The sequence below is a fragment of the Tachysurus vachellii genome, chromosome 23, assembly GCF_030014155.1.
Source record: "Tachysurus vachellii isolate PV-2020 chromosome 23, HZAU_Pvac_v1, whole genome shotgun sequence".
In the NCBI taxonomy this organism is placed as follows: Eukaryota; Metazoa; Chordata; class Actinopteri; order Siluriformes; family Bagridae; genus Tachysurus; species Tachysurus vachellii.
The window spans coordinates 6,303,487-6,322,449 of record NC_083482.1 but is presented as its reverse complement, the minus strand read 5'-3'; the positions used below and the strand labels follow the sequence as shown (position 1 = coordinate 6,322,449).

Genomic DNA, 18,963 nt, shown 5'->3' with positions numbered 1-18,963 from the left:
CATGTTTCTCCATGTATTCCAGAGAGATGTCTATTGTTCTTCTTATTATTTGTTATTCTTTTACTATAGGGTGTGCTTACACATATCCCATATGTAAGGGATCTGCTTACACATATCCCTTACAGATATATACACAAGGGATGCTACAAGCCATAGCTAAAGAAAAGCAGTAAACGCTGCATCGGCCATCGTAAGCTGAATGAACAGTTGGACAGACTGGATTGTAAACTAAGATAAAACACCCAGCCTAGATAATAACAACATAATACTAAAAATACCTCAGAAAGCCAAAGACAGTTCCAATATCTCCAAAAGTTCCATAATTCCTATATCAGGAGAAAGAGGCCAAGTATCCAGTGCCAGAAAACTATCACACCAGCTAACATTGCATATTTCCTGATGGAAAGAAATGTACACACACACACCATTCCCAATTCCCATGTCTGTGCTTTTGCATTCAGCAGCAGGAGTAGCACTATTTTTTTATTGTTTGCACATCATCCAGTCTTATTATGGGTTCAGCTCCGGTGTCGCCCTTAGTGGATAAGGAGAGCGGCAAGAAAAACAAAAAAGGAAGCCCAGTGGATTGGTTATGATTAGCCACTTAAAGCTACAGTACGAAGGATGATAACACAACGTTTCCGAGTTGCTGTGAATCGGCTTGTCGATGCTGGAAAAGGCGTGTACAGTCAGAGCCATGTCTGATAAATGCCAATTGTCATCATGCCCCAATGTCAGGCACAATGAAGTCCTGCTACACTGTGATTGGCAGAGATATAGAGAGAGAGACAATGAGAGGGTACGAACAAACGAACGAGTGTCAGCATAGCAAATAGGAGTGGGAGCGTAGAGTCTGATATTAGTCTGTGAGAGGAACATTGAGTTTTTAGCTTTTGTTTCTAGCTGAACAGGTAATGATACACAAGTACCGCTGCTGGATAACAGTAAGAGTTAACTGCTTCTTTCCACTTGTACTAGTGACGGTCACATTAAAATGATATTATTCTCATAATACTGCTGTAATATAAAGCAGCCGTGACTTTAATATACCTTCTGCATGTTGTTATATGTCATTGTGTCATTGGTGTTACTGTGTGTTGTGCAATTTGGGACACAGCCTTGATTGTCTTGCAGAGATTGTGTGAAATTAATGCATGCACTACCCACATTACATAACGTTTCTGCCACAGTCAGAATAATAACAGTAACAGTATAATATTTAGTAAGGAAACAGTATAATGACCAATCACAAAAATTGTATTTTAATGGTGTTTTCTGCTTGAAGATCTGGTGGATTCTGCTCATATGTTGTCTTCCTTTCTGTCTCACTCTCCTGACTTTCTTCCCCCTCTTCATTTCTCTCGTCTTCCTTTCTTTTTATTGGATGCTGCATAATGAATGTTTAGATATTTCTTTGAAGACAGTGATTGAGGGGGCCGTGTCCAGTGGGAGCTCCAGAGCGAACACGCGCATAAAACCTGGAATAAATCTCTGCTTTTGCAATCCCATAAACCCCCGACTCATCTGTCAGAGAGCGAAAAAGGGCACCTGTATTCTGCACCTTCATTCTAACCGGAAGATGAACCATTTTAGAAAACATTGTCATCGAGGAGTGTTGTGGAATAGCATCGGAAGTTAGTTTGATTATCTGTAGTGATTAACTGGGCTGTCAAACCTGGCAGACTGCTGGTTTTAAAAAGTGCCAAGTCATATTGCTTGCTGCCAAGTAGCTGATTAGCTAAATATTAAATCAGCTGAAACAGAGCAAAGTTATGACGCTCACTCGTTTTTGTTTTTTTTTACAGTGCAGCATCAGTGCACTGAAAACAGACAGTATTTTTGAGAATTCTTGTGTGTGTGTGTGTGTGTAGGTTCTGTGGAGATTGCCTTCAGCCGTGTCTGCAGGTGACGTCTCCTCTCTGTCCCCTGTGTCGCATGCCCTTCGACCCCAAGAAAGTGGACAAATCATCCAGTGTGGAGAAACAGCTCTCCTCTTATAAAGCACCATGTAGAGGGTGCAGCAAAAAAGTGAGTTCCTTCTAACACACACACACACACACACACACACACACACACACACACACACAAATGCTTGTGGTTTTGCACTGCTCTTTTCACTTAGAAATTACTCTAAAATGGTTATTTTCTTGTGTGTTTACTTTAAACCCTTATGTTTGACCATGAGATTCGTTTTTCTTTACTATTTAGAATGTACACATCACATTTCTTTTAAAATTCACATTTTCCTTTGAAACCTTTTCAGTTTTAAGTATTTTATTTTTAATGTTCTTATACTTTGTAACTTCGCCTTCTACTTTAAACCTTATTTTAAATCTTTTAACCTTATTAACCTTTAACCTCATTTTCTTTCTTTCAACCCTTTCATGCAGAACATTCTAGAACAGTCTAGATCCTGTGAACCTTTTCTAAGCATCACTTATATTAAATGTAATTGGATCATCCATGTGTAGGATTACAACGAGTAAGAGATAAAAAATTATAAAAAAAGAAAAAAAGAATTCATAAACAAAAATCAGTAACATTCAGGTCTAAAATATTTAATGTTGGGGTCTAAACGCTACATATTATATAATACAGTAGACATATTATATTAATATAAATAATTAAAAAATGTAAAAGAATTCTTATTTAAAAAATCTATTAAGTTGTTCATTGTGGGCTGGGAAATTTTTTTAAATATTTTTTTACTCTAAAGTGACTGAAATGTGGGCAGTATTAAGGGTTAAATCCCTTTCTGTTTAGTAAAATCCCTTATATTACGTCTAATTACATATGTACAGTAATTCAATTTATTTCTATGAATCCCAGATAACCACCGAGTACAGGGTGAACTATAGTGTATTTTTTCCCCTCGATTTTCTGTTTAATCCTCCTGTATTATCCTCGTTCTCTCTGCTAACTAGTTTAACTCGTTTATTAACCCTATCTTTTTTTTCTTTATTGAACGCTAGATCACGCTGGTCAAAATGAGGTCACACATCTCATCTTGCACAAAGGTGCAGGAACAGATGGCCAACTGCCCAAAGTTCATGCCTGTGGTTCCCACATCACAGCCCATACCCAGGTAAGAACAATACAGCACACTGTGTATTGGAGTGTATGTGTGTGCTGTATACATGTGCCTCTAAAACTGCTTTAGAAAAGTGAAGACGACTTTATGATGTCACAGACATTAGTGAAATTTACGGTGGCCGAGAAGTGCAAAACAAATTAAACAAATCCGAAAACACATTAACAAGTCAGACAACCCGGAAGAGGTTGGTATAGTTTGTGAATGGAAACTTACCATCATCGGATGAGACACCTTTCATTCACCTGTATATCTTTAATGACAGGTGTCTTGTCCAATGATCGGTAAGTTTCCATTCACAAACTATACCTACCTCTTCCGGGTTGTCTGAATCGGTGCACGAAACACATTAACAAATCAGAAAACACATTAACAAATCAGAAAACAAATTAACAAATCCGAAAACACAACGACAATTCAGACAACCCGGAAGAGGTTGGTATAGTTTGTGATTGGACAAGACACCTGTCACTCAAGGTATACATGAAGTTCAACAGTCTGCCACAGGGAAAAGTTGGAATGGATGGATTACTGTGGATTAATTCTGTTATTTTCTTATATTTAAACGGAGAAATTTACACATTACACATAAGATTCCATACCTGTATATCTTGTGACAGGTGTCTTGTCCAATGATCGGTAAGTTTCCATTCAAAAACGATACACTACCGTTTCCGGGTTGTCTAACTTGTCCTTGTGTTTTGGTATTTGTTAATGTGTTTTGGTATTTGTTAATGTGTTTTGCACTTCTCGGCCACCGTAGAAATTGTTTCTTCATGTATCGCAATTTTGGAGATTGTGGCCAGAGTGCAGGGTCATACATGATAGCACCACTAGAGCAGGGAGGTTTAGAAGCCTTGTTCAAGTTGTGGCAGCTTGGCAGTGTTGGGGCTTGAACTTTAATCCTCCAATCAACAACCCAGAGCTTTAACCACTTAAGCCACAACTGCCCCTACACTGCTTTGCACAGAGAGGAGAGGGAGCTCGGCCCCAGAGCCCTAGTGCTGCAGACGAACATCACTGTTGTGCAGCACCAATGTCAGATTTGTATAACCTCAGTAACCTATTTTGTAAAAGTAATGCAATTACGTTCCTTGCAACTACTTTTGACTTCTGCATATCTGCTGAAAAGTTTGTACACCACTTTTCCTGTGACACTCTAACGTGTGTCAAAGACAGCATTACAGCACATGGGGTAGAATCTGGATAAAATGGGCCTCTAATAACCGTTTAATAGAAATCCTGTGCATTTTCATTTCCAGGATTTTGTCTTCAATTTGGTCTTTCACACTATGTAACTCTCTCAATCAGACAATTTTACTGTCTCGACTCCTGGCTTCGGCAGCACTCGGATTTGACTTTGTTGCTCTCTGGGTAATAGGGCCAATAGTTTTGTGTTCTGCCACTCTGGAGCCTTGAGTGTTAACTTTGATCAAGTAACTGGGGAAAAACAAAGAGAAAAGGGGTAATTAGGTTTTTATAGTTTCTGTCTGGATGTAGTAAGTGGACAATGCAGTCACTAACAGACTGCCCACAGCGCTGAAGCTCCTGGAGCTTCACACACAACCCATTTTAGCATAAGACTATAAAATTCACACTCAGACGCCCACTGCATCTATTATTGTACCTTGACGGTGCAATTTAAAGCTCTGAGTAGTACAGCTTCATGCTTAAAACTGTTCTTTTGACACTTATCTATGCTATCGATTGTATAATCCCTATAAGTAATTCAATATTTCAGTGTGAAGAGTGATTTCCTGCTGAAAACCTTTCACATTTTAATCATGTAGCCTCTAAGTCAGGAATTTTTAAGCAAAGTTTGACAGTGTTATTAAGCAATAGTTTGTATTTTATGGCAACACAGATTTGCTTTTACTGTGGCTGAATGTTACAGCCAGATATTATGATTCTCAGCATGATATACTAAGTTGGCTTTTTAAGGTAAGGATGGTTGTAATTGGCCTGCTGCCTTCAAATGTTTGTATGCTGTACGTTTATTTAAAGGACAATAATTGTATAGGAACAGTTTGAAGTGCAGTGCCTTGCATTAGTATTTACTCCACGTGAATATTTTAGTTCCATATTGTAACACTGGAAGATAGACAGACAGACAGACAGACAGACAGACTATTCATCTCAGTGGGAAATTCACAGATTCCAGCAGCATCCACAAACCTAAGCAATAAAGCATACAAGAAATGTGGAAATCAACTTATTTGGAATTTTACTATTTGATTTGCATAATATCTCAATACACTTGAGATATTTTTTTCTACACTCAGGTTTAATTATGCATTTTGGTTGCATATGTATGCGCTGTGCTGAATCAATACATGGTCAAATAGGGTTTCTTCTAGGACTGTCCTGTATTTAACTCTAAAACGTGATGCTACCAGCACCATGCTTCATTGTGGAGGTGGTGTTCTCAGGGATAGCACTGCTGAGTTTCTACCAAATGTAGAAAATATTAAACAATTCAGCGTTTATCTCTTCAGAACACTCACTCACTCACTCACTCACTCACTCATTTTCTACCACTTATCCGAACTATCTCGGTCACGGGGAGCCTGTGCCTATCTCAGGCGTCGGCGGGCATCAAGGCAGGATACACCCTGGACGGAGTGCCAACCCATCGCAGGGCGCACACACACTCTCATTCACTCACTCAATCACACACTACGGACAATTTTTTCCAGAGATGCCAATCAACCTACCATGCATGTCTTTGGACTGGGGAGGAAACCGGAGTACCCGGAGGAAACCCCCGAGGCACGGGGAGAACATGCAAACTCCACACACACAAGGCGGAGGCGGGAAACCACTAAGCCACCATGGTGCTAACCACTAAGCAACCGTGCCCCCCTCTTCAGAACAGTGACGTGTAAATGAGTAGCCACGATGACAGGGAGACCCAAGTGAAGCCAAAATGTCTCTGAGGCCCTCTAGTGGCTTATTTTAACCCTGTATATTCCCATGTTACTGATCAGAGACAGCATTCATCGTAAGGTAAAATATTGAGGAAGGTATTAAATGCAGCTGAAATTGTAGTAATCACTATTCCCAAAAATCATTTGTGGAGTTGTAATGGTTATGCTCAATGCTTGTGCAAAGGCTCTGACTGTTTTTCTCCGCTTCAGAATGGTTTGCATGTCTCCAATAAACAGCTCTCCTCCCCATGTTGGTTTATCATTTTTAATAACAAACACAGTCTTTACAGATGAAACCTAGCACTCAAAACCAACCATAGAGTTTCATACATATTAATTGCTTAAAACAATCAATCTAACAGGACAAACCTGGGCAACAAGGAGCACCAGTCACATGTTCTAATATTTTTGGAAAAATATGTGGGTTAAAACAAAAGGTGACTTGTTCTAGGAGTCTAGGATTCTAAAATCGTGTCACATTCATTTTTGATCTCAGTCCCAATTGTCTTGCATTCAGTGTATAGTAAAGACAAAACAATTGGCCTTTTGGAGGGGACTGTATTGAGTCATTGCTTCATACCAGTAAACATTTTCCCAAGTTTGCTGTGTCTTCATCATTTGCCAAGCTCAGGATAAGATTTCATACATATTTCGTATATGTCCTTCCTCCATGAGCCCAGCTTTGTTTACTGTCTGGCTTCTTCCATCTGAGCTGTGGATTTCTCCAGCTCCTTCAGAGTTACTCTTAGTCCCTTGAATACTTCTCTGACTAATGCCTTACTTACCTGCTCAATGCCTTTGGGAGCACAATCTCTTCTACACAATCACAACTGTGCCATATTCATTCATCTTCTACCGCTTATCCAAACTATTCTCGGGTCACGGGGAGCCTGTGCCTATCTCAGGCGTCATTGGGCATCAAGGCAGGATACACCCTGGACGGAGTGTGCCATATTCTTAATATTTGTAATATTTAATAATGCACCATAGAACCTTCAAAGCTTGGGATGTTTTTGACAATACATTTACATTTATTTAATAAAGTTTTAAATAAAAAAAAAAATCTTGTTTAATTAAAAAAAGGTAATTTAACTTCTGTTTCGTTCCTCCATAACAGCCAGGGCGTAAGTGGTTATTTTTCATATATCCTGAAATATAACCTAAATATATGCTTCTTTTTCCTATTTCCTGTGTTGCTTATTTTTAAAATGTATTATTTTTAACCTACCCTCACCAACCTTCACATTGTGTAGGGGGAATAAAATGGATGGAATTGTTTTGCCTCCTGACAAACTCAAATGTTTTTTTTTTTTTTATTATTTAATGAAAATAGAACAAAAGTGTTTTCAGTCATTTTTTGCCAGTGAGATTGCTGATGCGTATGTTTTTAGATGTTGTTTTTAGCTGAAATGATGCTTGGTTCTTGGTGCTTTTTTGATTAAGAGCTTTTCGCTTATCCACGCAAACGTCACATTAAGAGTGTGTTATAAAGATGAGGTCCATTATGGATCTGCTACTAAATTTATTATTATTTCTCGTATGCTAGACATGAGAGAAGCTTTGTGTCTTTTGGTGACGATGAGTTAATCAAGCTAGTTAAAACAGCAGCAACAATTTTTCACTTTGGTTGTGTTGTGCTAAGCTGAATTTTCTGTGGTGGTAATCACACAGAGACCTACTCTCACTTTCTTTCCAGATGGAGGAGGTGGTTTTTTTTTTTCTAGGTCTGAGAACTGTTTAAATAAAAGCTGATATTTTTTCCTTGCTTGCAGCAATATTCCAAACCGATCCACATTTGTGTGCCCGTATTGTGGAGCGCGAAATCTGGACCAACAAGAGTTGGTTAAACACTGTATGGAAAACCACCGCAACGACCCCAACAAAGTGGTGAGTGTTAGTACATCCCTGGTCTTCTGTCAGCTGCGGATAAAGCCTGCTTCACCATCTGTACCACAAATGTATCACATTTACTCAAAGCAAATTACAAGAGACAAATTCTAATCTCAACAAAGCACAGAGCTGTTTAACATGTTATAATAAGTACAAATCAGGGGTTCAGGTTTCCATCCTGCTCTGAGAGGGTTTTATATGAGTCCCAGCAGGGTAATCCAGCCACCCTGTGTGGCTAGAGGTAACACTCATCTGTAAGTGTGTGTGTGTGTGTGTGTGTGTGTGTGTGTGTTATTTGATTGGCTGATTCTGTCCCCAGGTTTGTCCTGTGTGTTCAGCCATGCCCTGGGGTGACCCCAGCTACAAGAGCTCCAATTTCTTGCAGCACCTCCTGCACCGGCACAAGTTTTCCTATGACACATTTGTGGTGAGCACTGAAGCGCGCGCACACACACACACACACACACACACACACACATACTGTACATGTTTACACATACACACACAGTACTACAGATTTTTGATTTACAGTTTGATTGACAGGTATGACTTGGTATACTACTACTGTATTGCTTGTTTTTTTTGCTCACTGTGTGCTTGTGTGTGTCTGTGTGTGTGTGCACTGTACACAGGACTACAGCATTGATGAGGAGGCCGCACTGCAGGCAGCACTGGCCCTCTCTCTCTCTGAGAATTAAGAGTTCATCCAAGTAGCCTTCACTGTTCACCACCATAATCAATCACCATCACTCACCCCAACCTTTTTATCCAATCAGTTGTCTCTGTGACTCCTTCATGCTGCAGACAAGAACATAAAGGAGTGTCATTTCCATCCTATTTTTCCCACTCCACACTTCACCAGGTAGCTGCACGGCTGGTTCTGTACCTGGTGTTACAGCCACAAGACCACCACACTTTTCTGCCCACAATTCCACTCTTCCTTCACTGATGGAGGTGGAGCACACAATCATTCATAACTGCTGCAATCAATAACAACAGCATTCTTGGTGTATCTCGCGTCTATGGTGAATAACACTGCAAGCTTCGATCGACATTCGAGAGGAAAAGAACGAAACTGCATTTCACCATCAGATTTTTTTCCATCAATTCTGTTTTTCTCTCTCTTTCTTTCTTCAAACATGGACAGATGGCAGTGTAAGTAGGAAAAGCCGTCATACAGACCACAGTGGAACGGATGAGAGCATTATTCCAGGCTTGGATGATGAAAGTCCTTGTGTCTACCCCATTATTGCCATGGTGACCTTGTAAATGATGGACACCTCAGAAACAGAGTCTCTTGTTGGGTAAATATGAGAGAGAGCGAGAAAGAGAGAGAGAGAGAGCTCCATTACTTTACTGTAAGCAGAAGGAAGCTGAGATGAATGATGATAGTACCTACCTTGTGGGAATGACTCAGCTTTAGGCAATACTTCTACAGCAGAGAGAAATGATCCAGTGTTCACACCATCACTGCTATCACGACTTGACCATCGCTAAAAACATCCCCTTTATTTTTATTTCTTTTACTCTTTTTTTTTCTTTTGTAAATTTAGCTTGTCACGAACACTCATGATTTTCTACATGACAGAAGTCTAGTTCTAATGTTCTTTTATAGTTCTCTGATGGGATGCTAGTACTGCTTTTATTTTCACCCTGTTCTTTAATGGTTTACCTTGCTACAATAATATTTTTTACAAAGCATCAGATCAGAAGAATATCTATTTTTGGAAAAATGTTTCCTTTAAAATGGTGCACTAATACTGAGAAAGTGAAACTTGTGCCGATTTGTTTGAACTTCTTATATATATCTTGGAGGTTGGGGAATAGACCACAAGGCCACGGAGGGGACGTACAATTAAAGCTCGACCACTAGGTGGCGGCATGTGTTAGTTCCATGGGAAGGCTGGCATGAACCATAGTCATTCTGAACCCAGTTTCATGCCATACTTGGATGATGTGTGTAGTAGATTTCATGCCCAAGGTTTCTGACTAGCAGGGAGTCATTACGTGGCTCTGAATATCAGACTGAGATATACTATATTGTATGAGTATGTTACTCTCATAATGATGGATATTATATTGAATTGAGTGAGGCAGTGAGTTATTGTCTATGGCAGTTCTGACTTTCATTCCCTCAGCAGATGGAAGCAGACCGTAATCCAAACACAGAGGAGTTGATGGTTAAAAGACTTAATTCAGAAGCCCAGCCGTGGCTCACTTTGCTTTGAACATTTTTGGTAAGCTACCACTTGCGACAAATTGAAAACTGCCTGAAGGCAAATTCGGTTAAAAAATAGTTCAACTGAAATGAACGACATAGTTTTCTCAGACTGACAGTGAAGCTAACATGAGCACTGAAGGCAATTAGAAAAAAATCTGTCACTGGCAGTCGCTGTGTTTCATCAGATCCTTTTGTTTTATATCTGTAATATATTTCATTTACTTTTGATTATTCAAAACTTTTATCCTGAGCGTTCATCACAATCATTTTGTATTGTTTGTATCTTCAATTGATGGTGAAGTTCTGAAATCAGGTTTTTTTCCTTGACCATTTTGGCAGCATGGCTGCATGCAGAGAGAATGAATGACTCACTGAGAAGGTGACTCCAAACGCTGGCAGTGAAAGTCAGGTGACGAGATTCAGTTTTAGATTTGATTTCTTACAAACACTTTCCGATCATTATGTGCATAATCATGGTTATTTTCCTTTTGTAAAGTTTATTCTTTTAAAAAAAAAAAAAAAAGGAAACGCTTGATTAGATGATTCTCCTTGATGTCTCCTTGTCCTCCATCTTGTGTGTCGATTACTCCTAACTGTGTGTAATATGAAGTTGTGCAACAAAACACATGGGGAAAAAAATACACCTGTCTTCATGTGCTGGAGTCTTTGTATAAGCAGAACTGCTTATAAGAGGCGGTTTAACGGAAAGAATTGAAACTTGTACATTTGAATAGTCAGATTGTGAGTGTTTACCTCGTTATTCTCGCTGGGTTTCAACCCTGATTCATGTGAAATCATCGTTACAGATCCAGCAAAGTTAAAATGTTGCACTTTGGTTCTAATCACTAGGGATTTTATCCTAGTATTATAATTTGCCTTTGTACTGTAAAGTAGGCATGTGCCGATCAATATACTGTAGTGTAGTTATGGGGGCACTTTAAATAAATAGGAAATCTTGTCACTGCTCATGTGTTCTGTATGAAAGGAGGCTCTTGAAGTAGGAAGCAGTTTAAACACACTTGAGAGAATGTTTCCGTAGTGGTCACAATGCTAAAGAGTTTAGACACAGAGTGACAGAAAAAGCAGTGAGCATTAATATAGATGCTGTTGCATTTGCAGAATATCTCATTCATGCGGAATAAATGTGCACTGAATGACGTAACTATGCTTGCTCCGAAAGTTTGGAAAATGTTGGAAAATATCTGCAATGCTGCAATAAATCAACCTGATTACGGCTGCATGACTTGTATAGAAGTAACGTACAGTGGATATAAGTCAACACACCCCTGTTAAAACTGCAAAATAAAGATGATATGGCTACAAAAATAAATTCAAGTGAAAAAACAAATGTGGAAACAAAAGAAAAAAAAATATTGCAAAAGTATGCACACTCTTAAAATAAGGCATGTGACTGTGCTCAGGATTAACAATAACGTTAATTAAGGTGATGACTTAAATATCGTTCGGCTATTAATTAATAAACTGATTCTGATTAGAACCAGATAGAGTCCTGCTGTTTATGTAGGATCTTCTTGACATTATGTTGTCTTCATCCGAATGCTGAAGCCATGGTCTGCGCTTAAATTGAGCATGTACGGGATCTCCTTTTAGAAAGGTATCGATCAGGTCCGGGGTCCATGGAACTGACAAGTGATGGGGCTCTACAGAAACATCACCCAGAACAAGACATCCCTCGAAAACAGGTGAAATTACAAGCGGAAAACATGCTAAACGACGTAAAACAACGTCAAAGGAGTAATGGTCACTCTCTTCATGTGGCAGGAGTCTCGTCTGTTCTTCACATGTCTGGGTTATGAGTAGATGGAAGCTCTAACTGCTGGGGATAAAAAAACATTTAACTGTCTAATGAGACCAAAGTAGAACTTTATGGCCATCGTTCTAAAAGATTTGTTTAGCACAAAAACAAAGAACGCCACAGTGAAGCATGGTGGTGTCAGCATCATACTAATGGTCTGCTTCTTTTCAGCTGGGACTGGTGCATTAGCCAAGATAAAGGAAATCATCTATTTTAGCACAAAACCTGCAGGTCTCTCATAGACAGCTTAACAAAAATGTACAGGTGAACCCCTCAATATGTGATAGAGCTGGGGCATTTTTAAAAAGAAAGAGAGGAATATAATGGACAGATTCAGATGTGCTATGTTGGTATTACAAGATGCTTTAACAAAGTATTAGTTACGGGGTGTGTATACTTATGTAACCAACTTGCTGGGTTTTTTTTGTTTGTTTGTTTATTTTTTCTTTTTTTCTCTCTGACCAACACACATCCCTTTCTTTTTTCTTTTCCATCATAAAGCACTGTAACACGGGTGTGTGGACGTCCATAGATAAGCTAGTAAGCTTTAATTTAGGGATTGCAGCTGCAGTATTGTCCCCCAGGTGGCGTCACTAATGATGAGAAGAGGTAAAGGTTATATTTAGTCACGTTTATAATCTTTCTATAATACAGTAAGAGGTTATGGGATGTGGTGAAGCAGTTATGGGAATGAAAACATCACATCGGCACATGCCTACTGCCAAGTGTACTTTGTAACGGTCACAAAAGATTACATTTTGGAGAATGATATTTTTTGTGACATTTCTAGATGACGAATAACGGCTAATAATAATGGATAATAATAATAATAATAATAATAATAATAATAATAATGCCAGCTGTATTTGGTGTATTTGTGTTCAGTAACGTGTTTCGTTGGCTTTATAAGGGTGTTAATAAGGATTGTAAGGCTTTTTAAAGCTGCGGGTGGTCTGACTGTTGTATGAGATGTATCATGATCTCATAATTAAACACAGAGAGAAGAGAGTATCTGGACTGAAAATGACGTTCCTTTCGCTGTTCAAACTCAGCAACGACCTGCGACTGCGTGAACCATTTCCCCCAAATTTTTTTACTTACTTACTATCAATGCTATTTTCTAAGTGTTTGTAATATACCATGTGCAAATAATCTTCATGTTCACTGCTGTAGCATAACACGTAGGTTTTTAAACTTTTTTATATATGGCATTTTTTTTTCTTTCCCACCGGCTCCCTTTGAGAACAATACAAAGCAGATCATTTCCATACGTCTGCGTCTCCCGCATTGTGGGCCCAAGCATGAGCTGGAGAAATGAATCACTCAGCATCTCTATGTGGGGCTTGACGTGGAGAAATAAGGACTATATGGATTCTAATGGATCTATGAGGACACATGGCTTCTTGCACAGCAGAGACTCATTGTTTTCCTGTAGCTGTTAGTAGGAGCTTGCTTGCGGAGACAAACAGAAGGACATCTCACATCTTGGCGGATCCATCACTGATCCAGTGACTGCAAGTTGTGCCTGTGTGCCCGGGTGTGTATACGGGTGCGCGCGTGAGCTGTCTCAATGGAAATATGCATTCATGACATAATAATGATAACAGTAATAATGATGATGCTAACACCAGTGTGGAGTTTTGAAGCTGTAACGCTGTTTGAGGTTTAATAGTTTACTTATATGATGATATGATGTATTTGTAGCAGTTTTTCCCCCCTCAATAAAACCACAGACCCATCATATTTTCATTTGGTGGTTTGATTAAACTCTGAGTTAATACATGAGAGACCGTCATCTACAGCGCTAATCTTACTAATTGTGAAACTGTCTCAATATATTCTAAGCTAATGTGTGTTTTTCATCAACTTTCAACTTTAATGAGAAAAGAGACCAGATAGTATTATAAGAGTTATAGGAAATTGATTTTATCTTCAGTATTAATAGCATTATTTTTGAAACACAGGACATTATCCCAAGCTAAAAAGGCCACATGGGGAAAGCAAATAGCCGTGTTAGTCATGAACTAAATAACTGAGACTGGGATCAGCTGTAAACATGTCATTTTTTTGTTGTAAATATCATTAGTAAAATATTATTACAGCTCAAGGATTTTGACACAATAAAAACATTTGATTATTCATAATAAACAAATATAAAGAAGATATATAAAATTAAATCAAACCCATTTCACAATTCTTTAAACTAATCAGGTGAAATTTTACATATTTTTGCAGATTTGTTTATTACATACTGTAACAAAGAATTGATGTAATTGTACAATGAATCTGAAAAAGCGTTTTATTTATTAAAATATATTTTTAAGTGGGTGTATAAATGTGCCAGTCACATGAAGAGCTGCTGATCTGCTTGGGTTTATGAGCTGCATCTTTGCATCTATTGCACTTTCTTTGCAGACAGACAGAGGGTGCTACTGAGCATGTGCAGTGTAAAGATTTGAAAAAGAACAAAATATAGCTTTTGTTTCCCTCACCAATAAAAAAAAATCCCCTACAAGGCTATTTATGGTCTTTTTCATGCCTTTCACCTCACAAAACCCCCAAAACTCTCTGAAAGCACTCGCATAAGCATGCTAAGTAGGTACTAGTATTAGAATTTAAGCTCTTACACATTAGCATTAAGAGCATGCATGTTAAGATGAAGATGATATGCGGAAACAAAAACACCAAACATGGAGAAAACTTCTAAAATCTATGTCTGTCTGTCTGTCTTTAGTTCCTGTTTTTCTAAATAGCTAGTGTCCGAACATCTGAACACAAAAATAAGCAAGAAAACATTCCAAAAACAAATGATTCAATAGTTGGAAATAAAAGATAAAAACATGTTTATATATTTTATCTCATACAGGAAAACATATAAGACTATACAAACTGCCGAGGTTTGTTAATAAATAAATTTCAGCAATTCCTGTATGCTTAAGTCAGTGATAATTGCAGAGAGTGTCTGCCCCTATTCCTGTGTATATGTAGAGAACAAAGGATAAAGCAGAGAAGTGCATGGTTTCAGGGTGCACTTTCTTTAGTGCGGCTTAATTACCGCTGCTGAATACGCTCCTGACAATCTCCTAAAGTGGGGAGACTCTTTTGCTGACGAGAATGGGGGGCACAGTAGCCCTGCTAGGGGCCAGGAGAGCCTGGACACAATTGCTGGTTGCCTGGGCAATAACTGGCTTTAGAGATGCTGGAGCTGGAAGTCGACAAGGGTGTCTGAGAAAATACACAACCTCCTGGGAGATCTCAGCCTGCGCAGAAACACGCAGACGGTCCTGATTCCGCATGCTAGCAACATCAGGTCTGAACGTGTCCTCCAGCAGCCGCAGGTGGCAGAGGAGCTGAGTTACTGCACCGTGACACACACAGTGCGGTGCGGCAAACAAACGGCTGCAAGTGATAACCATGAAGCATGCATTAGTTTGTAAATGGGAAAGCCTGGGATTCTGTACTTTATCAAGCCAGGCCTTTGTGTTGGACATAAATTTTGTATGTGCGGTGTGTGTATAGGAGAGTTTGCTGGCCCTGTAGTACATTGCAAGGATGCATACCAGTTCTTCAAGACTTCAGTGTTTATTTCCAGTAAACATGTCTATAAGATTTTATGGCCTGTTGCATTTTTATCTTCTGTACATGATTACTTCTGGAGTCTTTCACTTACTCTAAATGTAGCTGTTCAACCACGATATGTTTGGTGTTTAAAGGTAACGTCTATGGTATAACTTAACATTGTTTCGATGCAAGAACCTTCATCCTTTAATTACACAATGTCCCAAACTTCTCTGAGGTCTCCTCGACAATACCAAAAGTTGGACATCAAAGTTGACCATCACACTCATTAGTGGTTCTTCCCCATACTTCCCCAGCTCCATGAAGACAGGGTTTGGAGATTGGAGTTTAAGAATTTGAGTGTCCTTCACAGAGTCCTGACCTCAAACCCACTAAACACCATTGGCATGAACTGGACCTCCTGACCTCACTAACGCTCTTGTAGATGAATTAGCAAACCCTCACAGCAACACTCTAAACTCTAGTGGAAAGCCTTCTAAGATGAGTGGACACTAATGTTCAAAACATATATATATATATATGAGTGTGATGGTCAGATGTCTGCATTCTTTTGGCCATGTAATATATTTACATTTTATAGCCATGTATGTATGTACAGTATGAATAAGAATCCGTTCACAGTTAATATATACAACATTTCTTACTGCAGACATTTTTGCATGTCATTTATCCATCCTTAGATGATTAATAAATCCAGTCTTGATACTGAAATACATTCTTTATGCACGTTATTGGTGTCTTGTGATAGACTGGACTAGACTTTGTTAGTTTTACTTCATTAAATGTGAATAAATTCCATCCGTGCCAGCTTTTCCTAATTTTCATTCTATTCTATTCTTTTTGTGTAAAACTCTTCAGAGGTAAGCACCTGACTGGTTTGGTTTAATTACTGCTCGCCTCTAATTAAAGATCGCCTCTTCTTCAATACACTGACCTTCATGTGGAAGGTTAGTCTCTGCACTCACTGAACACACACACACTTTAGGCACTTTCCTCACAAGGGCTTGTCAGGTTGAAGTGTGTTACAGCGTACTAAGAGGAACAGGTGGAAGAAATTCTTCTTTTTAAAAGCTGAATACCTCAGCAAAAAAAAAAAAAGAGACACTTTGAATTGGAGGGTAAACAGATCATTTCCTTTTAACAATGTGCCACTCTGTTTAAAATAGAAGAATACAATTAGTAGTAATAGTAGTAGTAGTAGTAGTAGTAAAAATAATAACAATAACAATTAAAGCTGCAAGCAGCATTTCCCGGGTTCAAGCGTTTAAGGCCTTTAGGGATTTTCACATACACAAAGTGACCCGCAAGTTACAGAGGGTGCCACAATATATGTCATGTCATGCTACATATGTCATGATACAGTGTATTATACGAGTATATGTATACTACGAGTATTATACGAGTAATACGAGTCAATATCTGTGCTCGGATTGAATGAAAATCATCATTGGCTAGCTGATTGTGTCAGCGTTCTGTGATAGGCTAGTCACAGCGCCCCTCCCCTACAGTGATAGGCTAGTCACAGCGCCCCTCCCCTACAGTGATAGGCTAGTTACAGCGCCCCTCCCCTACACACATACAGATGTATTGTGTTGCTGTGTCTCGCTCTGCTCACTCACAGTCACACACAGAACAGCTCTCTGTCTCTCCCTCAGTCACTGGGGTTCGCGGTTCTTTTCCGTTAACGTTTAGGGTTTCTTCAGCTTTTTACTTCGGGTTGTAACGTTAATAACGTTAACCCCTCCCCTACAGTGATAGGCTAGTCACAGTGCCCCTCCCCTACAGTGATAGGCTAGTCACAGCGCCCCTCCCCTACAGTGATAGGCTAGTCACAGCGCCCCTCCCCTACAGTGATAGGCTAGTCACAGCGCCCCTCCCCTACAGTGATAGGCTAGTTACAGCGCCCCTCCCCTACACACATACAGATGTATTGTGTTGCTGTGTCTCGCTCTGCTCACTCACAGTCACACACAGAACAGCTCTCTGTCTCTCCCTCAGTCACTGGGGTTCGTGGGTCTTTTCCGTTAACGTTTAGGGTTTCTTCAGCTTTTTACTTCGGGTTGTAACGTTAATAACGTTAACCCCTCCCCTACAGTGATAGGCTAGTCACAGTGCCCCTCCCCTACAGTGATAGGCTAGTCACAGCGCCCCTCCCCTACAGTGATAGGCTAGTCACAGCGCCCCTCCCCTACAGTGATAGGCTAGTCACAGCACCCCTCCCCTACAGTGATAGGCTAGTCACAGCGCCCCTCCCCTACAGTGATAGGCTAGTCACAGCGCCCCTCCCCTACACACACACAGATGTATTGTGTTGCTGTGTCTCACTCTGCTCACTCACAGTCACACACAGAACAGCTCTCTGTCTCTCCCTCAGTCACTCAGGTTCGCGGGTCTTTTCCGTTAACGTTTAGGGTTTCTTCAGCTTTTTTACTTCGGGTTGTAACGTTAATAATACGTACTTACTAACCAGTAGAGTTCTGGTAAACGTGGGTTCGTTCAGACATGGTGCTTGCTTGGTAGAATGCGAGTCACATTGCGTCTCTGCCTGTCGGAGATTTTTTCTTTTTTAAACCTACAGCTGTCTCTAACCAGTAACCAGACACTGAGTGTCTGACACGTTTTTGCTGTATTTCATAAAAACATAAAGGTAGTAAGCTAGTGTTATAAATATTACAAATTAATTATTACCGGTTAAAGCCCCGCCCATTTCAAGACAACCCCGCCTACTTCCGGGTTAGGCCCCACCCACTCCGAGAATCAGAATCAGAATCATTGCCTTACGAGTGAGTACAAAATTGGTTTTTTGGACTGTTTTTTTAAAAAATGGCTGTTTTTAGTGATCTTTCCGTTATAGCACCACCAAGTGGCCAATCGCCGCGGTTTTTGAACTGTGACCTCAGTTTGACCTCTTTCACATGTGTCCCAGGTTTGGTGTTGATAGCTCATTTACTTCTTGAGTTATTGACATTTTAGTATAACTGGCTCCTCACAGTCCAGACATTTTGGGGCCCCTTAAGGACCCTGAATCAAAATTTCGACTTTTTTTCAAAAATTATTGACAATGAGACTCCAGAGAATATTACTGCACTGGATTGGTCTCGATCAGGCGAAAAACCTAGGACTAGTTAGCAAAAGTAGGTTTCGGACAAAATGCACTATAGCGAAAAAATTTAATGGCGGAGATGAAATCGGAGATATACGTTTTTTAAGTCATGGGCCAAGGATTCCAATGATATAAAGCACTTGAGATTTGGACATACGGTTTGGGAGTTATGCGCACAAACGCGTTGAGGGGCGCTGAAGCGCTTCAAATTGTCCGATTCCGCTGAGATTTTGGCCCTGAGTAACTGTGACCAGTACTACCATCTGACCAAGTTTGAGCTCTCTAGGCCTTACGGTTTGGGCTGCACGACCGTTTCTAGGGCGGAATAATAATAAT

General features: G+C 39.7%; 1 protein-coding gene across 4 annotated transcripts in view; it reads left to right on the top strand.

Moving 5' to 3' along the window:
- The window catches only part of LOC132838568 (E3 ubiquitin-protein ligase RNF166), a 29,433-nt gene extending 15,747 nt beyond the window's left edge, over window positions 1-13,686 (top strand). For 2 of the 4 annotated variants that reach the window (XM_060858962.1, XM_060858961.1), the window contains 5 exons: window positions 1,872-2,028; window positions 2,973-3,085; window positions 7,791-7,905; window positions 8,228-8,335; window positions 8,541-13,686. In XM_060858962.1, coding sequence (XP_060714945.1) covers window positions 1,872-2,028; window positions 2,973-3,085; window positions 7,791-7,905; window positions 8,228-8,335; window positions 8,541-8,606 — 559 coding nt within the window. In that variant the 3' untranslated portion in view covers window positions 8,607-13,686. The remainder of the gene's footprint in view (window positions 1-1,871; window positions 2,029-2,972; window positions 3,086-7,790; window positions 7,906-8,227; window positions 8,336-8,540) is intronic. The other 2 variants (XR_009647652.1, XR_009647651.1) reach the window with 2 other exon arrangements.
- Window positions 13,687-18,963: the final 5,277 nt, after the last annotated feature.